Here is a 23,421-nt window from a genome sequence, read left to right as displayed (position 1 = left end):
TGCGCCGTTATCAGATCAGGAGTGTAGAACGGGATATGTCGAGATGCGAGATGGTTAGAGCAGAGGCACAGTGCATGAGAACGGAAATTAAAAGTGCTTACCGTCGAGCCGGCCATAAGTTGTGCTCACATGCTGGACAGCGACTGCTATGTGTCCATCGTTGGTGTCTTCAAGCTGAATAACGTCAACTCGAGCCTTTACGCCTCGTTCTCACCTTCCAGTGCTGAGTGAATGCTATATGCATTCCTTGTAAATCGAAGAGGCGCTGTTAAGCCCAACACTTGCAATGGTCACCAAAGAGAGCCGGGAGGCCTCGGAGAGGCTTTGAAAAAAGGGACGGGCTATTTAATGGTTACAAGGCCTACCTCTTACAAACTCCCCTTGCATGACGCAATGCATTCAATGCAAGTAAAATAACTTGGCAAATGCAGGAACTTATAATGCGGTATTTCCTCTTGTTTCTGGGTCTCAGTAGTCCATTCATTGGCGGTGTGTCCTGTCGATCACACAACCTCACACAGCTATTCGAAAGGGGTATATCGGTCGCCAGCCTGGAGCTATCACCAGGCAGCGAGCTATATTTTCCTGGCGACCCCGAGTTCGACCAGGCTTCGGTTCGCTGGACTAACTTTAGTCGGCCTACCTTCTCGGCTGCCGTGCTACCAGCGCTAGAATCTGAGGTTCAAAAGCCGGTTGGTGGCTCCGTCGACTTGTCCACTCTCCACGGCTCTGTAGCTCGCCCTGGTACTTGAGTTTGGACGTCTCGGCGCCCTGCCGACAGCTCTATTAGGCCACTCTAGTGTGGAAATTGCTGCCGCTTATGCCGCTGGGTACATATAACTCGACTACGCAATCGCCGCCGCGTACTACCGCGGTTATGTTACCACTCACAGCACAGCTGCGCGGGTAGGAGGCAAGATGGCCGCAGTGAGGCTGGGGGTCGCGGATGTCTCGCCTTTCTTGCAGCCCGGCGAGCGTGTCATGGCGTTGGCTCCGACGAGCACGCTTTCTACGCGTCTGATTGTTCCGGCCGCGTCGGCTGTTCGTATCCCGACCAGTACCGTCACGGGCTTGGGCTTCCTACCACCATCTTGAATATCTGCCCAGTCGATGGCGCAGGGTACGTGGCAGACAACCTGACTGCACACAAGAACATGAAAGCTCAAGGCCTCTTCTTCCTGGGAGAACAGGAGTTCCTCGACTTCGTTCAGCTCAACATTTTGCATCCGAACGGAGGCCGCGAAAAAGCTATTGGCTCAGCCCGAGAACGCTACATTTCTTGCGCGGGAGATCGGGAAGAAGATTTATGAGTTTATGTTAGAGTCGGTGGAAGACAGCGAGGAAATTAACTTTAATACAGCTGCAATCACTCATGCTCAAGAGACACTCGGAAGATGTATGGTGGCTTTTAGAGCGTGTTGCAACTTACAGATATAGCCGGGAAGGTACCTAATCGCATTGTGGCTCGGACCTGCATTAGCGCTATATGAATCCCCGCACTAGCCACAATCTCTGTCGGCGGGCATGTCCCAAACAATTCGTAAGGTACCACCGTACCGCCGTAACATACCTAACCTTCCAACCCCAAATGCAACCTACAACTCATAACCATCCTTCCATCTTCAACCATGTCCTCTCTTTATTCCGAAACCCCCATTAAATCACTTATCGGTTCATTTCTCGTCTGGAAAGCACTACTCCTATGTATTGTTATCGGGAGTGGTGTCGGTCCAGCTTACGACACTTCGAGCACCTTGTTATCCCCTGAAATAACTTCATCTCATGAATCCCCATTTGACTTGGCTACAAAATTAACAAGATGGGATTCTATTTACTTTATACAAGCTTCTCGTCGAGGTTACTTGTTTGAGCAGGAATGGGCATTTGGCCTTGGGTTCCCTACCATCATCTCCTATCTTAGTCAAGGTATGATATTTAATCCTATTTCTTGATATGACATTCCCCATCGCACCAACTCCTTGTTCTATATTCTAACCCGTATCAACAGGACTTTCTATCCTGGGAATCCAAACCCATGGATCCATCGAACCACTTATTGGGATACTAGTAGCTCACATATCCCACCTGCTTTCTGTTATTGTCTTATATCAGCTCGGACTTGTTGTCCTAAAAAATCGGCGACTCTCATTCATTGCGGCACTTCTACATATTCTCTCCCCCGCTGGAGTTTTCTTGTCCGCTCCATACAATGAAAGCATATACGCCTTACTATCTTTTACAGGCTATCTCTTCTTTGCGAAGGGTCTGCTTGGGCCAAAGCGGACCTTTGCTCATGATGTAAGCTTGGTCGCTTCAGGTATGTGGTTTGGCTTTGCTACGACGTTTCGTAGCAATGGCTTGTTTAATGGGATCCCGTTTGCAATTGCGCTGGCCCACGAGGTGACAATGCCGCCCACTCTAACCAGTATACGACGACGACTATCCTTAATGTTGGGAGGTCTAATAATAGCAGTCAGCTTTGCGATCCCGCAACTTGCTGCATTTCAAATTTTCTGCTCCGTCCCTTCTGGTACCAGGTTAAGACCATGGTGTAGGAGTATGTTTCCCAGCATTTACTCATTCGTTCAGGCGCGCTACTGGTGAGTTGAAGGTCATCGCTTATGATGACGATGACAACGCTAACGCCGGAAATAGGAATGTTGGCTTTCTTCGCTACTGGACACCATCAAACATACCTCTTTTTCTACTCGCTACACCAATGATTTACCTTCTTATAACTTCAGGTGTAGAACTTATCAGATGGCCTCTGGGAGTCTCCCCTAAGCAACCTACTGCTAGCAACAGCTCCCAATTGGCAGTCCTGGTCCGCTCCATGGCTTTATCCCAGCTCATCCTGGCTGTTCTAGCCATCACAAATTATCACATCCAAATTATTACAAGGATCTCATCAGGATATCCGCTTTGGTACTGGTGGTTGGCAGGACGTATCACTGACAAAAACACTTCGACATTCGGTTCAAATGTCGTGAGATTTATGATCGTTTATGCTGCCGTCCAAGGAGCTCTCTTCGCCTCCTTCCTTCCTCCGGCTTAATTTACAACCTCCACTACTGCGTGCTCTCTTCATGAGCGCCTGATTCTAAACTATTTCTCCTGTTCCCGTAGCACATAAGGCCTCCTAGAATTATAGATAGCATAACCACACCTAATTCGAAATCTCCGAAGACTTGACAATTCTGTTTGCGCCTAAGGCTGACAGCATCTGAGCTCTACAGGCTTGCAATTGAGTCAAAATACCTGCTACAGATGTATTTTGCAGCGAGGAATTATCCAATAACATGTAAGGTACCGTATTATATCCTAAGGGACTCGCCGAAAGCAAGGCTGTCTTAGGTACCTTCTATGAATATTGGGAAATTCTTCAACAGTAGGAATTTAGGTGTCTTCTTTTTTTCTATTACTACCAAGTAAACCCTAATACCAATTGCAATATTAGCGAGGAAGACACTTGGATAGGAAGCTATGTCCTTTGTCAGAAGCATGCGAATAGTATTTCCTTTCTAATTATGCATATTCTTCTACGTTCTGAACGCGCCTAACCTACCATGTCTCTGGGGAGAGGGCTCTTGCAAACGGGGACCTTCTCACTTAACGTAACAGCAAACACGAACGCCGTCCTTTGCGCCATTCTAAATTGAGATCTCTAACGGCAAGTAGCGCCTTCTATTTACAACATAGCCAAGCCAATATTCTACGAAACGAACTCGTCGCCGTCAAAATAGAGCAAGTACCCCTTCCTCTACACCCATTACACATATAGTTAACATTCACTTGAGTCACCCCCGGTGATCTCCCAACTAGGTACGTAAAAGACCTTTCGGGGAATTTAAAGATGGCAACTACCAATATTCTATCTGTATCAATGTTGGACTCGTGGTCATTGGAGTTGAGTTGAGCAGGAAAGTGCGTCGACGACGTAGTATCCCGACCTTTTATCTAGATGCCACTTTATTTTACAAGTCCTGCGATTTACTTCCGAGGACTGAGCCGTCTTTCATCCGAGACGACTCCTCCGTTATCGAAGTTACCGTACCCGATAAACTCTCACACGCATACAACAATCAAGGTGCTAACTTCACAAACAATACAGATTTGACTTCTAGGTGCCAGGTAGCATCCACCATCCACAACACTCAATAATATATCATCACACTTGCCTACACATTACCTATTCCCTAGAACAACGATCTAGAACATCCTCTAGTACTATATCCTCTACAATAGCGACATGGAGTCGATACTTGCACCTGATCTCCGAGATTGGCTTAAGCTTACCGGCTGGCATGACATTGACTACCGTGAGAAGAAGCTAGCCGAATACCGAAGCACTGATGCTGGAGAGCAGAAGCATCAAATGGCCAAAGCCGAGCGTACTGATGCTGGGAAGAACGATCGTGGCTCTACTGTTCGTAACATTTCTCATGGCTCAACACCCGCCCGGGCGCGTCCTGCTGAACCCGACGATATAAAGGGTAGTACCGAAGCGCATCGTCACATTGGCAGCCGCGTTGGTTATCGCGACCCCGTTGTTTCCAAACCACGGGCCCGGTCAATCTCACCCTACCATCGAGACCCTGACAGATACCGTATTCGCGCTTACCCACGATTCCGCGATGATGACTATGATCGTCAAATGGCACCTAGAGGACCGCCCCTCCACTACATTACTCGTCCAACCCGTGATCCTGCACACTTTACCGACCGAATCGAGAATTATGACGGCCCAAACAGAGACCCGGTAGACGACCAACGAGATTTAACTCGAGAACTGATGAACCTCCGCTCCCCTTCGAGGCTAGTTCTCAAAGACAAAGGTGGTAAGATTTCGCCCTAGATATCCTCTTTGGAGATATTTTCTGTCTCTTCACGATAATTTACTAACAAGTACCTCGTTTTAAAGAGGTGTGCTTCTTTGTGATGAAATCATACTGCTGGTCTCACGTATACGACTCGATGGTAAATTGTATCCTTATATGCACAATGACGAATCGTGAATAACAATTTGTTAGGAGGATGGGCTATGGGCTACTCAGCATTCCAGTGCCGATGCCATCAGCAAAGCCTTCTCTAGTGGCAAGATGGTGGTGTTGTTCTTTGCTGTCAATAAATCCCACGGCATGCAGGGCTACGTGAGTATTTCTGGGGTGCATAACCATTGCGTTTCTTTTGTCTTTCCCATGTCTAATCTCCTTTTCGTCCATATCCTCTTGTTGTTTAGCTTTGACTGACTGATTCTGTGTCTTCAATAATAGGCGCTCATGAAATCTTTGCCGTCGGCTGATATTCGCCACCCTAGGTGGTGGTATGGAGTCAGATGGCAGATCTCCGAGCCCTTCCAGGTCGAGTGGATGAATACGATGCACGTTGACAGCAAACACATACTCCATATCAAGAATAATCTCAACGAGGACCTACCAGTCACACGAGCGCGAAACTGTCAAGAGATCGACGAAAATGCTGGCCGAGAGATGGTGCGTATCCTGGAGAGTCGTGGTATCGAGGAATACAAGCGAGCGAAGCAAAGTGGTTCTCTTTCTAGGCAATAAGCAGTGTCGAAGTGCCGTTGTCCTTGGCCCAAATTTCTCGCAAGGAATGCCCTTGGACTTGATTCTTATTCTCAAGCTAGCTAGGAGATGCCAACAATAGGTGTGTAACGGAGTTTTTGGAAGTTTCGAGTCATTCTTTACCTTTATCACGCCAGAAGGGGGGATAAGAGACAAGAGAGGTTCTTTTAGCCTTTGATATGACGATTCTTATCTCCTCGCTTGCTATGATACTCGTCTATCATAGAGCAATCAGGTCATTGAAGCACCGGTTACTCTATGTAGTTTAGACGATATACGCATGCCGTCATAGGTATTCTGTTCTATTCAACTACATGGAGTTCTGTGAAACTTCTCTAGACTGAGGATTTCCAACTATTGCCTACAGGACAAGGCGTTGGAATATCACGTGGGATATCCCTAATACTAGACATCTGGGGGAAACGACACCCAATTTGGCAGGTAGTTAGGGAAGATCGGATGATCACCATGATACAAGGATGATAGATCGCATCATAGTAATCGGAGATTTTTCTTACACTCTATCGGAAACTACTGATATAAAACTTCGACGTGTGTGCCACTCACGTAGTAGTAAATTGGACCATCGTAGAGCCCGCTACAGAACTGGCTAAGCTACTTCCACTATGTTCAACCTGTTGTCAATAGGTATTCTTTTGGACCACGCACTAAAAAGACGGGTATGTGCTTCCGAAATGATATTACTACCAGTCATTATGTATTTTTAGTTACGAGATGCATTACGTAGCGCATACCCGCTAAAAGAGACTAATGAAGCTGCTTGGGTCCGGACTTGACGGAAGCACGGGGGGATGATCAGCCAGCAAACATGAATCCTTTCAGCCGGTTGCCGTTATTGTACCGGGAAAAGCTTAACTACAACTCCTTTTAGTTACTTAGAATAGAGTTCATGTTTTAATGAACACCATGGAAATATCGGAAATATAATTAGGTAGGGACCAAAACAACGGGATATTGTGTAAGAAGGCGGTGTGTAAGTGGCTGACCGTTGCAACTAGGATATACCACCTTCGCACTGACATCAACATCGTCATGAGTAGTACACGGACTACTAAAGGCGCCGTGTGTTTAGGGTTAGGGAGAAGGGAAAAAGAAAAGAACAGAGTGAAAGAAAATCGAATCTAACTTTGGCATATCAACGGTTATCTGCGAGTCATGCTTGAGGACACGGACGTACTAGGCGTGGGAATGCAATCAATAGACTCTCACACCAGCCACAAACTGGTCATTCTCGCACCAAATCAAGGGAATCTATTGGTTTTTCTTATTAGTTCCTGTCGACGACGCCGTCGGGGACTATCCCATGCTAGCTAGTAAAAAAAAAAAAATTAAAAAAAAAGCCACGAGTTTTCGTTTCGTTTGTATGATGGGCAAAATGAAATGTGACTAAATGAATGATAATATACTAACTGAGGGGTCCTCGGATATATTCGCTCAAGCCGAAACTCGGACGGTTTCCTGCAGGATTCTCGTGATGCTTCTTTTTTGAAAAAAATTCCTACGGTTCCACGAATTGACGTTGAGGTCGAACGTTGTGATATATGTCGTGGTACCACTGGCGCTTCCGCCTCATATACCTACCTACATAAGGTAAGACATTCTGTAGTGGCCAGCCGCAGATATACCTAAAATATGTACCTACCTAGGTAGGTAACTAGGATATGTAAGAATATAATCTACACCTGTAACTTATTTGTCTTGGTCGGTGCGAGAACCCATGTGGCGAAAACGAGGATGCCATGTGCCAGATGCCTGTGAACTTATCTCTGAACTGCTGAAATACTATAACTGAGATTAAAAGTTTCCACCGTTCTATAATCCGTGCTCCATCCCAACAAAGTGCACGGTTCTAGAGCTGGAATCCAAAGCATTAACTCCCCAAGCGCAGCCAAACCGTTTCTAGACTTTAGCGGAGAATCTTTCGTAGCAACTTAGCAGACCGACAAGCACCATTGATAGCATAGGCCACTTTGTGGGTGCTCGGACTTCGATCCCATTTACCGGCAACTCGGATGATGTTGGTGTCGGATCTTTCTCAGCATCCCTTTTTCAAGGTTACCGTTGTCTAAGACGGCAGGGTTAAGGCTGATGAGGCTGGCGAGGCTAGTAGGGTAGGTCGCTGAAAAAGGTTTTATATACGTAATCCCGGTTCGTCCGTAAGATGGATTCGTTAACGATACTAGTTGATAATGAGGTATGGATATGAGGTATTCTTTAGGGACTTGCGCGCCACGCATGTATAAAAAAATAATAATGATGGCGGGAATAATTAAAAAAAAAAAACCTTGCACCCAATACCGGTACCTATACTAATAAAAGCCTCGCGGATTACTTCCGGACTGGACCATTCGGGATACACACTATTGAGTCTGTTGCTTTTGTTTGTATTGATGCTCTTTTGAGATCAACCTTGCTGTTTGTCCAATTTAGCGGCAGACAGCCGTTTTCTCATGACTCGGTCATCCGATCCTTTTATTTGCTTAGCTCCGACGTTGCGACTGAAAAGGCAACTTTAGACGGGCTCTAACATTTAGGTAGAGAGCTGGAATTCTGCTTCAGCCATTTCACATGATTTTACAGGAGGCGGGAACACCATAGCAATTTTGAAACCTTTCCCCGTGAATTACCTACTTTTCTTATGCCTTTTATTTATTTATTTATTTCTTGCTTTCTTGTTGTGATCGTCGTGAGACGTTTTATTATGTACGCATGGTCCACGTTGCAATCTATGCCACTTTCATCCATCCGTACCTTACATATTATTGTGGTCTAGATGTAATACGAAGTCCTGCGGAAAGAAACCTGCGACTTTGTAACAGGGGGCCCCCAAAGTCAGGGGTCTCCGAGCTCCCCTTGCCCCTCTACTCATAAACCGGTCGTGGCTTGAAGGGCTTTGCGAGGTTTTCTCTCGGTTGCCTTAGTGGGTCGACAGGGCATGACGGGCCATTTGGCATTTTTTTCCATTTTTTCTCAATCTAGTCTACCAGTCTTCTTTTGTACCAATGGTATCGTATCGGTGGCTTGTTACCACCTGGGAGCGACGTCCAAAATCCGTAGTAATATCTTTGTAGTGTATGCACACGTGTGAGTGGGTAAGGGGGATCCCTACCTACTCCCTATAACCACTCAGGGTCTAACTATTAAGGGAATACCTTAGGTAGGGAATACATATAATGAAATAAGCTGTTCCTGGTAATAACGGCATTAATGAGTTCGGGGTGGCATCAGGATGCATTGCATACCTGTACCTAATGCAGGTGTACCTACATACTTACATTCCCGTTCGCATATGCAGATGTGCAGAATGTGCCAATAAATTGCAATAAGCTGCAAATTGCCTACTGTATGGAGAAAGACGTCCTCTTAGATTCTCCAATTTTAATATCCAAGGGAAAAACGTGCCCGTGTCGTGACAGAACCATCGTTCCAGTCCCTTTTTGTTTCTGTTTTTCCTCTTTTCTACATAGTACTGATGAGTATTCCATATTTTCTACACGCACGTATGGGGTCGTGTCAACAAAGCTAAAACAAGGGCTCGGACGAGGGTCTCTTAAACTATTGGGAATAGAAAGCCGGTGGGAGGAAAGATATTGTTACCTACGACCCTTCACTCCAATTTTTTTTCCCTTTCTTTTGGGGAAGTTCATGCGGGACACTTATTCGAAGCAGTTCGTTCGACACTTCCGAGTTCAAGTCGTGGTCTTATTCCTTCGCCAATTCCGTAATTAGCTTGTCGACATCGTCTCACGATTCGTTCTCGACATATCTACCTCCTAATACACGTTCGACCGAGACATGCGATGCTAAGCATAGCCCGAATTTCTACCTACTCATGGGATAAGAGGAGGTTGTTTTTGATATGCCGACTAAAGCCTACTTGAATCTAAATCGCCGACCACCTACCGATATTGCAACAATTCGATAATAGGCACGGAATTGGTCTCTTGAATTCGGTTCGTGGTAGTAGTCCGAGTGTCTTGGCATTTGAATTTTGTAGCACATGTCCATTTCTTTGAAGACATTGTTGTGCGAAAGACAAGAAGCGGGGGATAGAGAGATTTGATATCTTAGTACCCGGTTCTTTGATCCTGTCGCTTTAAGCACAAACGACGGCAGGTTATTTCGGATCTTGACTTGTTCAACCCAGTTGTTGATCTATTGTCTGTGTGGTAACTTATTCGTCGAAAATGGGTCGTAGATCTAAATTCACGTTCCCCGTGCCTGGACGATCAGTGAAGCAGCCACCCGCGCTAGCAGTCCCGAACTCGCTCTCGAAAGCAGAGAGAATTTTGGGAACAGGTGGGCAGAATCTCGGTTCCCCTACTGGAACGAAGGATCCTAACCGAACTTGGGAAACGGAATCGACTGGCGGCATCAGTATATCAATATCTGAGAGTAGCGCCAGCCAGTCTGGTGTCTTAGACGAGGAAGAAGACGGATACGACAGGACGGCATATGGTAGAAATCGATGGGAGGAAGAATCAGAGGCGCTTCCACGGCGTTTGCGAAGCGCTACAGGCTTTTTTAGTAGGGAGGTGAAGCCTAAGAGGTCAGCCGTAACCCTTGGCGCTCGCAGCCGGGATGCTTTGACGGACGAATCCAGTTTTCACAGACCCCAAACCAGCTCTACCGTTCATTCGCACTACGAATCGGACAAGGTGCCGCTCTCTATATCGCAGCAGACTTCGAATTCGGCGATGGCCAAGGGGCTCCCGACTAAAGCCAGCGCGTTGTTGGATATTGACGGGTCGCTCTACGGCAAAGTGCAGCCACAAAAAAAGAAGCCATCCAAGTTGGACTTCGCAAAGCTTAGATTGAGGACCCGTAAGGAGCGCCATGCGGACACTAATGGAGTCGTGCCTGTATTAGGAAACAATTATGTGATGAAGTCGCCATCTGTCATGTCGCATGCATCGCATTCTGCAATCTCGCTAACACGATCGCCCACAAGTCCCGGGGAAAGTGAAAAAACCCCCAAGCCGAACTTAATATCCCAGTCCCAAGCTATAGAAACATCAACACGACCGAGCCGCTCGAAAGTGATAAGTAACGCTAGTACGCTGCACCAGCTATATGATCATTATGAGCAGATGTCGTTTCAGGATCCCGATACGTTGCATGAGGAGGACGAAGAGGAAGAAATAGGTAATAAGGGGCACGTGAACGGGGAGCATCTCCTGCCCCGGACGTACGAGACAACGGTCTCAGATGTGTCTCGTGAGGATATGATTACGCCACTGCCGAATTCATCGTTTAGAGACCCGAGCTCCAGATGGAATCATAGCCGAAATACCTCACAAGCGAGTAAAGCTACTGTAACGAGGGCTGAAACACCGAGTACCTTGCAGATACGCCCATCGTCGAGGAATGAATCTGCTGCGAGCGTGTCGAGTCGCCATACGCGGACCTCGAAAGCTACACCATCAATCATGAGCACTATAGATTCCGATAGGCAGCAGCAGAGCGTCTTGTCGCTTACGGATTCGGAATCCGAGGAAGGGGATACCGTATATTCCGGCCCGGGTTCGTCTCTGCGGTCTTACAACAATAGCTTCCGTGATGATGCCAGCGTCGCCTCGAGTCAACAACAACGAAGCAACTCACGATTATCTGTCGGCAGCCACTCGACTAACCCCAAGGGAGCATCATACGCACAACTTAACGATTACCTTGCCATCCCCCACGCCTCTCCTAAAACCAAGGCCACCCGATCACCATCAACTAATTCGTCCATAAGCACGGCGACGCGGGTTTCCTCGCCCACCCAACCTCAAGACCCTCAGCAGCAGCTAACTCGTGGGTCTGTTTCGACAATAAATACCTTAGGCTCTGTATTGTCGCCTACCTACAGCAACCACACCCATTACAGCGTACAGGAAGCGAGAGCGGTCGCCTTCACCCCGTACTCTTCCACAGCCGAAGCCGCCTTGTCAGTTTCGATGGACCAAGGACCGATCAGCTTAAACCGCGCCGCGTCACAGCAGGCAAGACAGCGCGGGTCTCAGAATTCCCACGCTTCCGACCAGCCGACGCCGCCGCTATCGCCTACTAGCTTAGAGTTCTACAGGAAATCACCGGATTCCTCCCGGCGGGAATCGACGGCAAGCAAAGCTAGCGAAACGCAGAATGGGCGGATGATGGCGGTAACGAAGCAGGAGGAAATGCTTCTGGCTGCGCTGCGGAAGAAGAGGGCTAGGATGCGGGAGAACATAATTGCTGAGCTCGAGGGGGGGAGGAATAGCCCCGGAGGCGTCAGCCTCGAAGATGCCGATGATCTGGAGCAGTTGGCGTCCGCGCATCTGAAGGATGCCGAGAGACAAGCTGCTCAGGAAGTCAGGGAAGCTCGTACCAGGATAAAACAGTCTAATAACTTTTCAACGAGATCGTCGTCACTTGTCGGGCGAAGCGGTCGGAGTTCCAGCAACGGTCGAATACGCAATCAATCTGCCGGACCGCGTCGCGTGGAAGCGTCGCCATCGGCTTATTATAGAGAGCCGATAGAGAGGGCCCCTTCGCGAATGAGAGCCTCCCCCGGACCCGAGTCGCGGCCAACCGACCGATCCCGCCATGAGCGTGTTCTGCTCTACCTGGACCGACCGAACGATAGCATCGACGTGATCGACGAGGCGGAGCCGAGCCCGGATCTGAGCGAGTTCATGGACGACGAGTTAGGGTTCCCCATAAACGAGCGTCGAAGCAGAACTAGGTCCAAACTTGGCAACGGCCGCCCGCGCCCCGAATTGAGCCCGATGAGCCGAAAGAGCAACTCGTCGAGGAACCAGCCCAAGGGCAGCCCGCGAATCAACGAGGATATCGACGCCGATAGTATAGACTTCGACGACTTCCCAATGGTCGGCGGCCGACCTAAGCTGTCTACCCTTAAGCCCGTGCCGGAGAAGGGGATCCCCAGACCGGACAGTCCTGTTTCCCCAGCGGATGGGTTCATAGAACCGTCTACTCTTGGCCACAAGAAGGGGAAGAAGAGCGCCGTGAGACTTAGCGCCGTAGGCCAAGTTAGTTCACCTATACCGTGGTGGGGAGACGACGACTGAAGAGGTAGAGGGGATATGATATAATCCACTCATTGCCGATGATCGCATTGGCGATAAATCGTCACGCTCATCCCTTCTCTAGTCAACGAGCTGGATGAATAATAACTTAAGCTACATTTTTCCTATATTTTTCGAAATCTGTAAGCATGCACGCAGGCATGCACATCAATGGTTGTTTGATTAGCGCTCGGTTATCTCTTTTATTTTATTTTAACGACTGTCAGGCGAGTGAGTTCGGGTGGGAAATCATACGGGGTTCATTCATATCGACTTATACTGGGGAGTGCGGCATCGCATCGTTCACGACTAATACATACATACCACTACTATCCATCCATCCATCCAGTCCTATTCCTCTCATTCGAAGAGGATTTGGGGGATCATAGCGACGCCATGGGACGGCGCAACAGCCAAAGAAAAAAAAAGGAATTCAATTTTTCGAAAGATTTGTTTTGTCGTTTCCAATTAGATGTTAAAGTTAAGTGCTGGCTTTTGCGGCACGGTCTGGGCTTAAAATGGGTAATGTCTAAACGGACATAATTACATATGGGAAGAGAGAGAGAGACAGAGAATCCCGCTTGCTTGCTTGCATTCTCGCGTCGGTGTACTACCACAAACTTATTTGTAATATCAGGGACATAGTAGGGAAAGAGTGGGTGTGACGGAAGGGCTGTATACGAATTTATGCGCAACTATGTCTGTTGGGTTTATGTCTGGGTGTGGTGGTGGTGTGTGTGGTATGGTGGGCATGGTACATGAAGACATTATTCGAGGAGCCCTACGATTTTGAAGTCATCGCGATGTTCACGAAAGGGTATATTAAACTCCTCTAATTACCCAAGTAGCCATTTCTCTCTGTATTAAGTAGGTACACACGGGGACCAGATAATAGAGGGAAAGAAAGATGAATAAATACGGATCCGTACCTAAGATCAAGATGATACACCATTACACCTCATCTACCAAAAATAATAATAAAATTAAATTGAATAAAAAACACCATTGTGGACTTGTTATAATGCATCTGTTGTGCTTGTGTAGGTACTTTAGGTACGTAGGACCTAATGCAAACTTGACCATCCTTAAAAGTTGGTTGGCTGGTCTAGTGTTTGTTGAGGAGGGGGAAATATAAGCGGCATTAAAGTGACGAAGAACTTCAAGGAATATGTCCGAATAGCCAGTTTGGCCGAGGTATGTTTTTACAAACATCTATTCTACACTTGTTCACACACTAACTTCAATCACAGTGGTCTAAGGCGGTGGTTTTAAGTCTCATAGATCTTGAACACCATTATCGAGAGATGCGCAGGTTCGAACCCTGCAGCTGGCAATATCTTTTTGCTATGGGTTACTTTAGGTATCTTAGGTACCTGGTATATTCTTCCATCGTACATTTTTTGCTAAGAGCACTTTGAAATTTCCTTCTTTTTTTCCTTTTCTTTTTCTTTCTTTTTTTCTCGACCCAGTTTCCCCTCATTTGGATAGCTTCCTTGGATGGATTGACTCCTTACTTAACCTGTGCACTTTCTTATACCCGGTTGGTGTTGTCCTGTGCCCCAACCACGTTGAAGGCACCGATTGGCATTCGCCTTAAGCTGTGGATCCGTAAATGATCCAAAGCCCCGCGATCCCACGATCTGACCCTACTATGTAAATTACCCGTAAATCGAAGCTATTCGGTTCTTTATCACCAAGGGTGTAGGGATAAAGATATGACTTGCAGTTGGGAGATAGGTACCTACCTACTGTAAGCTACATGACCTTTCTGGCCTGCCTGAGGTACTATGTAGTCAACCTACCTGGCATTAGGTAATCGTCTCACATATCTGGATGTTAGTGACGCACGTTACTTCGTAGAACGAGAAATATGTCGGTTTCTTTCCTGTTCACCCCGCATCCCGCATCCGCATCCTCCTTTTAGCGCGGTCTTGTTGCTCATGAAAGCTTGCTACTTTATATATTAATAATTAGATAAAAAAAATAAAATAAGAATCAGATGCTTTCGGAGCTAACACCATGCGAAACGATTTGAAACAGCCCGTTCAAACGACCGAAGGAGATGGGTAGTTCTTTTTGGGTACCCCCTACGGAAATCAGATCGCTTCGGGAATGATCTTGGAAGCCAAAAGAGGTCAAGGCGCAACCAACTAACTGACTGAACCATCATCGGAACCATATTAACCTTAACTATAAATATATAGCTAGCATTAGAGATGAAGACTACGGCAGAGTTCGGGGAACTCAGATGATTATTAGCTCTCCTCCGTGAGAAAGCCCTCAAATCAAGATGCCGCTAGTCTTATCGGTAAACTTGTTTGCTATAGCTTTATTAACGTCCAAAATATAGGCTAGATCCTAGTATTATTTGCAGAATAGTGGTGAGACGCACACCCTGTAGGTAGTGTCCAGGAGCAATACAGCTTGAGCCTTGATGATCCTTACGTATTAGGGGAAAAACTCGAGCGCCATTGATATCATCACCATGACAGCAAGTAGCGAATAAGACTTTGTGAAACCTTCTATTTCCACTTCTTGCCTTTTCATATTCCATCTTCCAACCCAATTCTCAAGTACAGCGTCTAGAGCCTGCTACCATATGTCAAGTCATCTCTATTTACAAGTTAATCTAACCCCCAGTTAACACCAAGTGTCACAATTTTTTTTTTATTCTTGCATACCACACTAATAAGTGGCGCCACATTCAGGGGTTAAAAAGAGCTTAATAGGTCCGGTCCCATTTTGGTAGTGACCTGGAGGTGCATGGTTGAAGCGTGTCCGCCTATCCGCTCAAGTCGGCAATACCTTCAATGACAGGTACCTAACACATCATTTTTAATTTATTTCGCTAGACGCGACGCATTGAGATTGTATTCAATTCAAGTTTTTGATTTCGATTTTTCGATTTTTTTTTTCTCTTTCTCTTTTTCTAACGATAACCGATACGCCATTACGAATTTTCACCACTTTTGCAGCAAAATCTTCTCAACAGGAAAAGGTTTTCGCATGAAGCATTTCGAGACACCAATCGACTGATTTCGCAATTTTTCGAATTAAAGCTTTGATGAACTAGGTGGGATTTATGTAAAGAAGGGAAGAGAGGAAAAAAACACCGACGAACGAAGCCTCCGCCAACTTCACCACCATAACGCCGTCATAACTTGCTTTCCATCATGGCTCTCCTCGATGGTGCCCCGCAACCCGTGGGAGGGCCTGTCCTCTTCGGCGTGCCCATGAAGCAGCTTTCCCTTATTACGGTACGTGCCGGAGAAGTGGGAAATGCAGTACTCTAGGGGTCGCACAATATAGCTATCAGCTAACATGTCGCCGTTCTTAGTTGACTTTCCAAAATTCGGTACTGATTATCCTCATGCACTACTCTCGAATGATGCCGCCGAGCGGCGACCACCGGTATTTCACATCAACGGCTGTGTTCTTGACCGAAGTGATAAAGCTAGCCATCTCCTTAACCTTTGCTATATACGAAGTTTCGCGAAACCTTGCTCCCTCGACGCCTGCGACTGTCATTTTCGAGCAGATCTTCAACTCCGTCTTTTCGGGCGATGGTTGGAAGGTGGCTATCGCCGCGACGCTATACACATTGCAGAACATGTTACAGTATGTCGCAGTAGGAAATCTTGACCCGGTTCATTTCCAAATCCTATATCAGCTCAGAATTCTCACGACTGCGATATTTACTGTGACGATGCTCGGCCGATCTTTGACCGTGAAGCGTTGGGTTTCTCTCATTATTTTGACGCTGGGTGTTTCGGTCGTGTGCATTCCGCCTTCGAATTCGAAAGATAGCTCGTTCATGATTCACGATATGACGGACCACTTCTTCCCTCGTTCGGTTCATGAGCTGGGCCAGGTAGCAAACGGAGTGGGCGACGTAGCGAGGGAGCTGACGAAGCGTGGTATGGAAACCATAGCCGAGGTTGGCCAAGCTCTCGCGAAACGTTCCGCAACATACGAAGGGATCGAGGAGGACCAGAACATGGCCCCCATAATGAACTATTCGATTGGACTTTCGGCGGCAGCAGCAGTTGCAGTGATCTCTGGCCTAACTGGGGTATACTTCGAAAAGGTTCTCAAGGACACGGAAAATCCAGCTTCCGTCTGGACTCGCAATATACAGCTGTCATTCTATTCGCTATTTCCGGCGCTGCTGGGAATTATATTCAAAGATGGCGAAGAGATCGCGAAGCATGGTTTATTCGACGGTTACAACTGGATTGTATGGGCGTTGATCATTCTGCAAGCGTTCGGTGGTGTGCTTACATCACTTTGCATCAACTATGCTGATAACATTGCCAAGAACTTCGCTACGAGCATCAGCATTGTTATAGGCTTCCTATTCAGCGTATGGTTCTTTAAAGTCCATGTGACATTGACGGTATGTTTTGATTTCTCGCCCGTTTTGTAAGTCGTCCACTAACAGATTATTCTCAGTTCCTTATTGGTACTGCTCTGGTACTCGTCTCGACCTTTCTGTACACAGGTCCTGATCGGAAGCGCGGCCGGCCGCCACCGATCAACATTGTCAACTATGAGAAGACGACTATTGACCCGATGAATACGCCAAGATACACAGATGACAAGCTTAGCGTTCCCAACCCACTGGAGAACATAAAGGGTATGGGTCTCTCAACCTCTCGCCCTGCTTCTCCACTACGATACCACAACCGTGTACCATCATCACAAGGAAAGAACCGGGACGAATGAGCGTATACAAAGTATGGAATAGGCAAAGAAAAAAAAACGGAGTGGCGGCGGTCCTCGAATTTTAGAATGGTACCCCTTAAAATACCGAAATGTTGAGCTGAAGTTAAAGTCAGGTTCCCTTTCGTACACAGAGGACTTTATAGATGATGCATCATAAGATCATTACTGGATATTGATCTATATTGATAGATGTGTAAGTCCGATCAGATTAAGAACAGTGACGATGACGCAATGTACCCAGAAAAATGTGTGAGCAATATTGAATGCGTAGACCACGAAGGATAGGAAGGGGGGTTATGGCGAGGAAAAGAATGAATTTTTGTGCGCACTGTATAAATACCTCCTATTCATCTTGACCTATTGTCACTTCCAGTTGGGAATCTGTTAGCATTCCTTGCAGATAGGTATTTGAACCTTATTCCAGCAGTCGAGTCATACGGCATTACTGCTTCCCCTTTGGTTGACTGTACATACCAGGTACCTGGAGGTAGGTAGGAAGGGGCGGGCAAAGATATTAGTCATAATATACCCCTTTCACTTGCCTCTCACCCTATTAACTCGGGTGTAGTTGCCATCAGGGACCAGAATGAGTAACTCGCTTAAGTTTGAAGATGTCCATGTACTTCAAATTTTCGATCTCATGTAGGGCAGGTTTAGGCACATACCTCCTCCTATCTAGTACATAAGGTTCTTTCTTCCTTCACCTTCAATCCTCCCGAAGTCCTCATCAAGTCTTGTCACAGCCCTCCGTCTTCATTCCTATTTTCACGGAAGATAGTCGGCATGTCGATATCCAGCCAGTATCAGTTGTTGTTCTTGTATCACTAGAAGTTCTCATACAATTATCTATTTCCTCTTCACCTTTGAGTACTTATCAAGCCTACAAGATATGTCATTTCTATAATCAACGCCATGTCTAGCGAAGCAGAATCAGGGGAAGGCAGCCATATATATCGCCACATGTATAGACCAGCACATGATGCGCATATCCAGAACATCATAAACCATACCAATACTCTTTTCCCGGACTACGGCTATCAATTTCCCCAGTTTCAGCCTTTACATAACGCTAACGAATACGAAGAGCGGCCTGAAGAAGATCAAGATCTAGACGAATTTGGTAAGCTAGCAAACTAAACTCGCCACTTGGAAGTATGGTCGGTTTTTAATAGTACGTAGATCGCACCCTGCTTGGTCAGTTACACCGGCCTACTCATCTCCATGACTTGGGACATCGTGATCAGCGCCTATCACTACCCCTTACAAATACCCCTAATCAAGCGAGACGGCGGGTGGTAGGAGATGCAAGCCATCATTTTACGACGCTTACTGCCCGAGATTCAGATCATGAATCGCCTTTCTCGAGCATTACAAGTAATGTAGAGAAAACAGAGCCAAAACCCAACCTGCAATCTATGTTTGGGCATGGTGGAGGATTAAGAAGAATAGGAGAATTGCAACCGGGGGCACAGATGGTGACACCTCCTTTCCACACTGGTTAGTTGAAGACTATGCTTGACTCTTTACGACATACTGACCGTCGATGAAAGCTCTAAACTCAACTGCGACATTGGAAAACTCCCTCACCAGCAGTTCTCCTACAGTTATTGGCGGATCTAGCCCTTCCACTCGCCTTAGCCTTAAACGAAATACCAGAGCAGGCGTTAGCCCTCTTGTGTCTCATAAAAAAGCAAGTCGGTTAGATTTAGGCCTTGATCATGCTCCAGATGAGCCACCGATCGTGAACTCTACTCGCCTGATAGATCCAAGACAGGCACTGCCTGATAAGTTTCGAGCCGTATTCCCTTATGAGCTCTTCAACGTTGTCCAATCCAGATGTTTTCCAATTGTCTACGGTACAAATGATAATCTTGTCGTTTCAGCTCCGACAGGGTCCGGCAAGACAGCTATTCTGGAAATGGCTATCTGCAAGCTTGTAATGAGTCCCGGCAGTGAGAACTCCAAAATTGTTTACCAAGCACCAACGAAGTCTTTATGTTCGGAACGCGCGAAGGACTGGGAAAGGAAATTCAGTCATATGGGCCTAAAATGTATCGAACTTACTGGCGATACTTCGCAAACGAAGGCGAGCCGGGTGGGCAGCGCATCAATTATCGTCACTACCCCTGAAAAGTGGGATTCCATTACTAGAAAGTGGTCAGATCATCAGAGATTACTAGAGATGGTCCGTTTGGTCCTCATTGACGAAGTTCATATCCTAAAAGACGTCCGCGGTGCTACACTGGAAGCCGTCGTTTCCCGCATGAAGACTATTGGGGCGAATATCCGGTTCGTTGCTTTGAGTGCCACTGTCCCGAACATTGAAGACATTGCGAAATGGCTTGGACGAGATCATTCAAACCAACATGATCCGGCTAAGACCCAGGCATTTGGTGAGGAGCTACGGCCAGTTAAATTACAGCGATATGTTTACGGATATGAGGGTTGCTCGAATGATTTTTCGTTCGAAAAGTCTCTTGACGGAAAGCTGGCTATGTTACTTGCCAAGCATTCAGAAAAAAAGCCAATCATGATATTCTGCTTCACTCGGAAGTCTTGTGAATTAACAGCTCGAAGGCTAGCTGAATGGTGGTCTACCTGCAGTGTGGAGGACCGAGCCTGGCCAGCACCAACAGGGCGAGTCTCAGTGGCGAACGCGGAGCTCCAGGAGATCGTACGATATGGAGTGGCTTTTCACCACGCAGGTCTTGATACGCAGGATAGATTAGCTGTGGCACAGAACTTCCTCGAGGGCCAGGTTCATGTTATATGTTGCACCTCGACCTTGGCAGTTGGGGTTAACCTTCCTTGTCACACTGTGGTCCTAAAGGGGACAGTTGCGTACTCTGACAATAAGCTTCAAGAATATTCGAACCTGGAGGTTATGCAAATGCTTGGTCGCGCTGGTCGACCACAGTTTGACGATAGTGCTGTGGCCATTATTCTGACTAGGATGGCAAACGTCGATCGCTATAAGAGTATGATATCTGGAGATGAAACTTTAGAAAGCACACTTCACCGAAATCTAGTCGAGCATCTCAACTCGGAAATTAGCCTAGGCACGATCCAGGATGTCCAGACTGCGAAAAAATGGATTGGAGGAACGTTCCTCAGTGTACGAGTGCGTCAATCTCCACTGCTCTATCAACTTGAAGATGTCCGCAATGCCGAAGACGCGGATAAGAAAATGGAAGAATGGTGCGAGCGTGATCTGAAGCTACTACAACAAAGCGGCCTAGTTACTACTCATGCGCCATTCAGATGTACGGAGTACGGGCATGCTATGTCAAGATACATGGTAAACTTCGAAACTATGAAAGACCTCCTATCAATTCCTCGTGGCGCATCACTCCAAGAAACGGTAGGCGCAATTGCCCTCAATACATACCGTCCTACCTAATACTTATTATTGACTAGTGGGGACTGCTAACCAATGTTTATAGCTTATTACACTTTGTAAGGCCGTAGAATTCAAAGACTTCCGGTTTAAACCTGAAGAACGCGCTTTATTTCGAGAGTTGAATAAGTCTCCATTCATCCTGCATCCGATTAAAGAGACTTTAGCGCAAACCTGGCACAAAATATTCGTCATGATCCAGGTCCACCTTAGGGGTGTGGAGCTGCCAAACGAAAAGGGCATTGGTTTTCTCAAACAAAAAATTGCGATGGACAAGGCTGCTATATTTGATCGAATGAACCGCCTAGTACGTTGCTTCGTGGATTGTCGTGCGTTCGATAGCGACGGTTTGGGTACCAAGATCGGCTTAGAACTTGCCCGCGCCCTCGCTGCAAATTCATGGGATTATAAACCATCGCAGCTTTCTCAGATTCCAGGATCTGGTCCCGTGATGGTTCGCAAATGGGTTAGTCATGGAGTCAACACAGTGCTAGGACTTGCCGACAGAGACTTCGGTGAGATCGAGCGTATTTCAAGCAGAAACCCTCCATACGGAATGAGATTGTTGAAGACTCTAGAAAGCTTTCCCCGCCTGGCCATGGAAGCTCATCTCACCAGTGGAACTGCACGCTCATCGCAGCCGGAATGTAATGTGATGGTGGCGGTAAAAGTTAACCTTCGCTATTGTAATACGAGGGGGGTACCGAAATGGAATGATAGGATACCAGCCGTAACACTCATGGCTTTGACAACAGACGGCAACCTTGCGTATCTTTGGCGGGGAAACCTGAATAAAATTAATAAGTCTTCCGGCATAGATCTGACCTTCCCTGTGGCCCTTAGTGGCCCTGATCAGAAGATATCCTGTTACTTCAGCTGCGAAGAGATTGTTGGAACTCAAGTCGCGAAGACGTTAGAGCCTCATATACCCGAGGGGGCATTCAAAAACAGGAAAGTCCAACCAACACATCGTCAAACAACTACCATGGAATCGTCGGAAGATGATATGGATTATGGAGACCTCCCTGACCAAGACATGCTGAACGCTGCTTTGGCTTCAATGGACCAGAATGATGAGACAGATTGGCAAGATCCCTCAGTTCTATTAGATGACGTCGAAGAAGATTTCCCATTTATCGACAACGTACTACCCCAGGAGAGAAATTCGCTGGTCTTTGAGCCTAATAAGATGGAAAATGGAAGATGGATGTGTAATCACCGTTGTCGTAACGGTCGTCTCACTGGAGCTGGAAAGCCTTGTACTCATAAATGTTGCCACGAAGGACTAGATAAACCCCGACCACCACCACGAGATAAGAAAAAGGACAAAGATTCTGCGAGGAATGATACAGTGAAAGACGGCTTCAAAATATCAGCTAAACATTCAACAACTCTCCGAACCAGTGAAACTGTCAGTGCCAGCGAAAGTAATGGGAAGAGATCAATAGGACTCACGGCCGCTACTATTTCCGAACCATACGATGTAGATTGCACGCCAACACTTGATACAAATGCTCCAACTACTGCTCTAGCAAACACGAAGAGGAAGCGCTTAGCAAAGAACGAAAAAGGAATTAGGGCTTCCAAGAAAAAAAGCAAGACCACAAGCCATGAGTTAAACATGGATGCCTCAGATGTTGAATGCATCGATCTCTCCACAATTCGGAGTAGTCATGAGACCGGTTACTCTTCTGCAAATGTGCTTGATTGCTCTGACAATACGAATTTATTAAGTTCCTATGCAATGGATCAGACGGCTGTTAATTCTCTCTCGGCAAATGATATTCTAAAACCTGGCTTTACACATGTTCCGTCCCAAAAGTCCCCCGACATGATGATGGGGGCTGCTGATAGAGGGGATGCGGTTACAGGCGGAAATGAGAGTGATATTCAGTATGGCAGCGACATATTTGAGGATGACGAGTTCCCTGATCTTCAAACCATTATCAGGCCAAAAAAATCAACTGGCGAAGAAAATTCGCAGATGATATTAAGGAAAGACGAAACTCTATATCCTGGCACTGTTCATATTCTGAAAGAAAGCATGGATTACGGTTAGGAGCCAAATCTAAGCTTCACTACAGTTAATGAGCTACAGAAGGCGTCCGAACGCCTCGATTTGCCTTCAATTCAACCTCACAGCCAAGATACGCACCTACCATCAAGCACAATAGCTCAGAAAGCACTCAGTTTTAGATCGAGCTCGCCTCAATTTAACGAAGATAAGGCCATTAGCCATTCTCCAAATCAGGGAGTCGGTGATCGGACGCCTCTTTTCTTTGACTCGGATTCCTTTCAAGAGAGTGAGAATACGAAGTGCCCTCCGGAGTCTAGTACAGGTGAACCTGCTTGGTTGTCGGAATTTGATCCCGAGCTTGTTGATAGCCTACGGGGCTGTGCTAACTTCGTGGATTAGATGCTGGAGCAGCGGGTGGGACTAGCGTATTGTATTAAGTTACATATAACGTTATTCGCTTAGCAGTTAATTGCAGATTCTTCTTAAGGGACATGGGATTTATGCGTCGAACAATACCTTTAATCAGAAAGTTACCTAATACTGGCTATTCTTTGCTACGATGTGGCCAGATTCCGAGTATCTCTCGAGGACCCAAACAAGGGCCAAAAACTAGCGCTTCAACATATA

The 23,421-nt window shown here is 46.7% G+C and overlaps 6 protein-coding genes across 6 annotated transcripts; all 6 read left to right on the top strand.

Annotated features, from left to right (window-relative positions):
* Positions 1-440: 440 nt before the first annotated feature.
* On the top strand, positions 441-1,310 carry F4812DRAFT_454941 (uncharacterized protein; the record flags this gene model as incomplete). Its single annotated transcript, XM_047936732.1, has 3 exons — positions 441-680; positions 736-830; positions 899-1,310. The coding sequence occupies 3 exons, from the start codon at positions 441-443 to the stop codon at positions 1,308-1,310; spliced, it is 747 nt and encodes a 248-aa protein (XP_047795439.1).
* Positions 1,311-1,425: 115 nt separating this feature from the next.
* On the top strand, positions 1,426-3,626 carry F4812DRAFT_39998 (glycosyltransferase family 76 protein). The gene is made up of 3 exons (XM_047932205.1): positions 1,426-1,926; positions 2,009-2,600; positions 2,656-3,626. The coding sequence occupies exons 1-3, from the start codon at positions 1,629-1,631 to the stop codon at positions 3,053-3,055; spliced, it is 1,290 nt and encodes a 429-aa protein (XP_047795438.1). The 5' UTR covers positions 1,426-1,628; the 3' UTR covers positions 3,056-3,626.
* A 483-nt stretch (positions 3,627-4,109) lies between these two features.
* Positions 4,110-6,109, top strand: F4812DRAFT_411672 (YTH-domain-containing protein). Its single transcript, XM_047932645.1, has 5 exons — positions 4,110-4,426; positions 4,493-4,838; positions 4,922-4,977; positions 5,031-5,150; positions 5,274-6,109. Exons 1-5 carry the CDS (start codon positions 4,250-4,252, stop codon positions 5,565-5,567), a joined length of 993 nt encoding a protein of 330 aa, XP_047795437.1. The 5' UTR covers positions 4,110-4,249; the 3' UTR covers positions 5,568-6,109.
* Positions 6,110-9,564: 3,455 nt separating this feature from the next.
* F4812DRAFT_39824 (uncharacterized protein) lies at positions 9,565-13,132 on the top strand. Its single transcript, XM_047932182.1, has one exon. The coding sequence runs from the start codon at positions 9,794-9,796 to the stop codon at positions 12,656-12,658; it is 2,865 nt and encodes a 954-aa protein (XP_047795436.1). The 5' UTR covers positions 9,565-9,793; the 3' UTR covers positions 12,659-13,132.
* A 2,387-nt stretch (positions 13,133-15,519) lies between these two features.
* Positions 15,520-17,836, top strand: F4812DRAFT_39835 (nucleotide-sugar transporter). The gene is made up of 3 exons (XM_047932183.1): positions 15,520-15,912; positions 15,993-17,051; positions 17,108-17,836. The coding sequence occupies exons 1-3, from the start codon at positions 15,829-15,831 to the stop codon at positions 17,378-17,380; spliced, it is 1,416 nt and encodes a 471-aa protein (XP_047795435.1). The 5' UTR covers positions 15,520-15,828; the 3' UTR covers positions 17,381-17,836.
* Positions 17,687-23,061, top strand: F4812DRAFT_465020 (P-loop containing nucleoside triphosphate hydrolase protein). The gene is made up of 4 exons (XM_047938402.1): positions 17,687-18,500; positions 18,560-18,877; positions 18,931-20,741; positions 20,824-23,061. The coding sequence occupies exons 1-4, from the start codon at positions 18,293-18,295 to the stop codon at positions 22,834-22,836; spliced, it is 4,350 nt and encodes a 1,449-aa protein (XP_047795434.1). The 5' UTR covers positions 17,687-18,292; the 3' UTR covers positions 22,837-23,061.
* The last annotated feature ends 360 nt before the right edge of the window (positions 23,062-23,421 follow it).

Source organism: Daldinia caldariorum, assembly GCF_022478825.1.
Source record: "Daldinia caldariorum strain CBS 122874 unplaced genomic scaffold F4812scaffold_1, whole genome shotgun sequence".
Lineage (NCBI taxonomy): Eukaryota > Fungi > Ascomycota > Sordariomycetes > Xylariales > Hypoxylaceae > Daldinia > Daldinia caldariorum.
Note: the sequence above shows the minus strand (reverse complement) of the source record. Positions and strands in the feature narration are given on the sequence as shown.

Coding starts and splice junctions, on each gene's coding strand:
- F4812DRAFT_411672 (XM_047932645.1), top strand. CDS start 4,250: ATGGAGTCGATACTTGCACCTGATCTCCGAGATTGGCTTAAGCTTACC. Junction 4,839..4,921: donor AGTTCTCAAAGACAAAGGTG/GTAAGATTTCGC, acceptor CTCGTTTTAAAG/AGGTGTGCTTCTTTGTGATG. Junction 4,978..5,030: donor CTCACGTATACGACTCGATG/GTAAATTGTATC, acceptor ACAATTTGTTAG/GAGGATGGGCTATGGGCTAC.
- F4812DRAFT_39835 (XM_047932183.1), top strand. CDS start 15,829: ATGGCTCTCCTCGATGGTGCCCCGCAACCCGTGGGAGGGCCTGTCCTC. Junction 15,913..15,992: donor AGCAGCTTTCCCTTATTACG/GTACGTGCCGGA, acceptor CGCCGTTCTTAG/TTGACTTTCCAAAATTCGGT. Junction 17,052..17,107: donor AAGTCCATGTGACATTGACG/GTATGTTTTGAT, acceptor GATTATTCTCAG/TTCCTTATTGGTACTGCTCT.
- F4812DRAFT_39824 (XM_047932182.1), top strand. CDS start 9,794: ATGGGTCGTAGATCTAAATTCACGTTCCCCGTGCCTGGACGATCAGTG.
- F4812DRAFT_39998 (XM_047932205.1), top strand. CDS start 1,629: ATGTCCTCTCTTTATTCCGAAACCCCCATTAAATCACTTATCGGTTCA. Junction 1,927..2,008: donor CATCTCCTATCTTAGTCAAG/GTATGATATTTA, acceptor CCGTATCAACAG/GACTTTCTATCCTGGGAATC. Junction 2,601..2,655: donor TTCGTTCAGGCGCGCTACTG/GTGAGTTGAAGG, acceptor CGCCGGAAATAG/GAATGTTGGCTTTCTTCGCT.
- F4812DRAFT_465020 (XM_047938402.1), top strand. CDS start 18,293: ATGTCTAGCGAAGCAGAATCAGGGGAAGGCAGCCATATATATCGCCAC. Junction 18,501..18,559: donor TCAAGATCTAGACGAATTTG/GTAAGCTAGCAA, acceptor AATAGTACGTAG/ATCGCACCCTGCTTGGTCAG. Junction 18,878..18,930: donor GACACCTCCTTTCCACACTG/GTTAGTTGAAGA, acceptor CGTCGATGAAAG/CTCTAAACTCAACTGCGACA.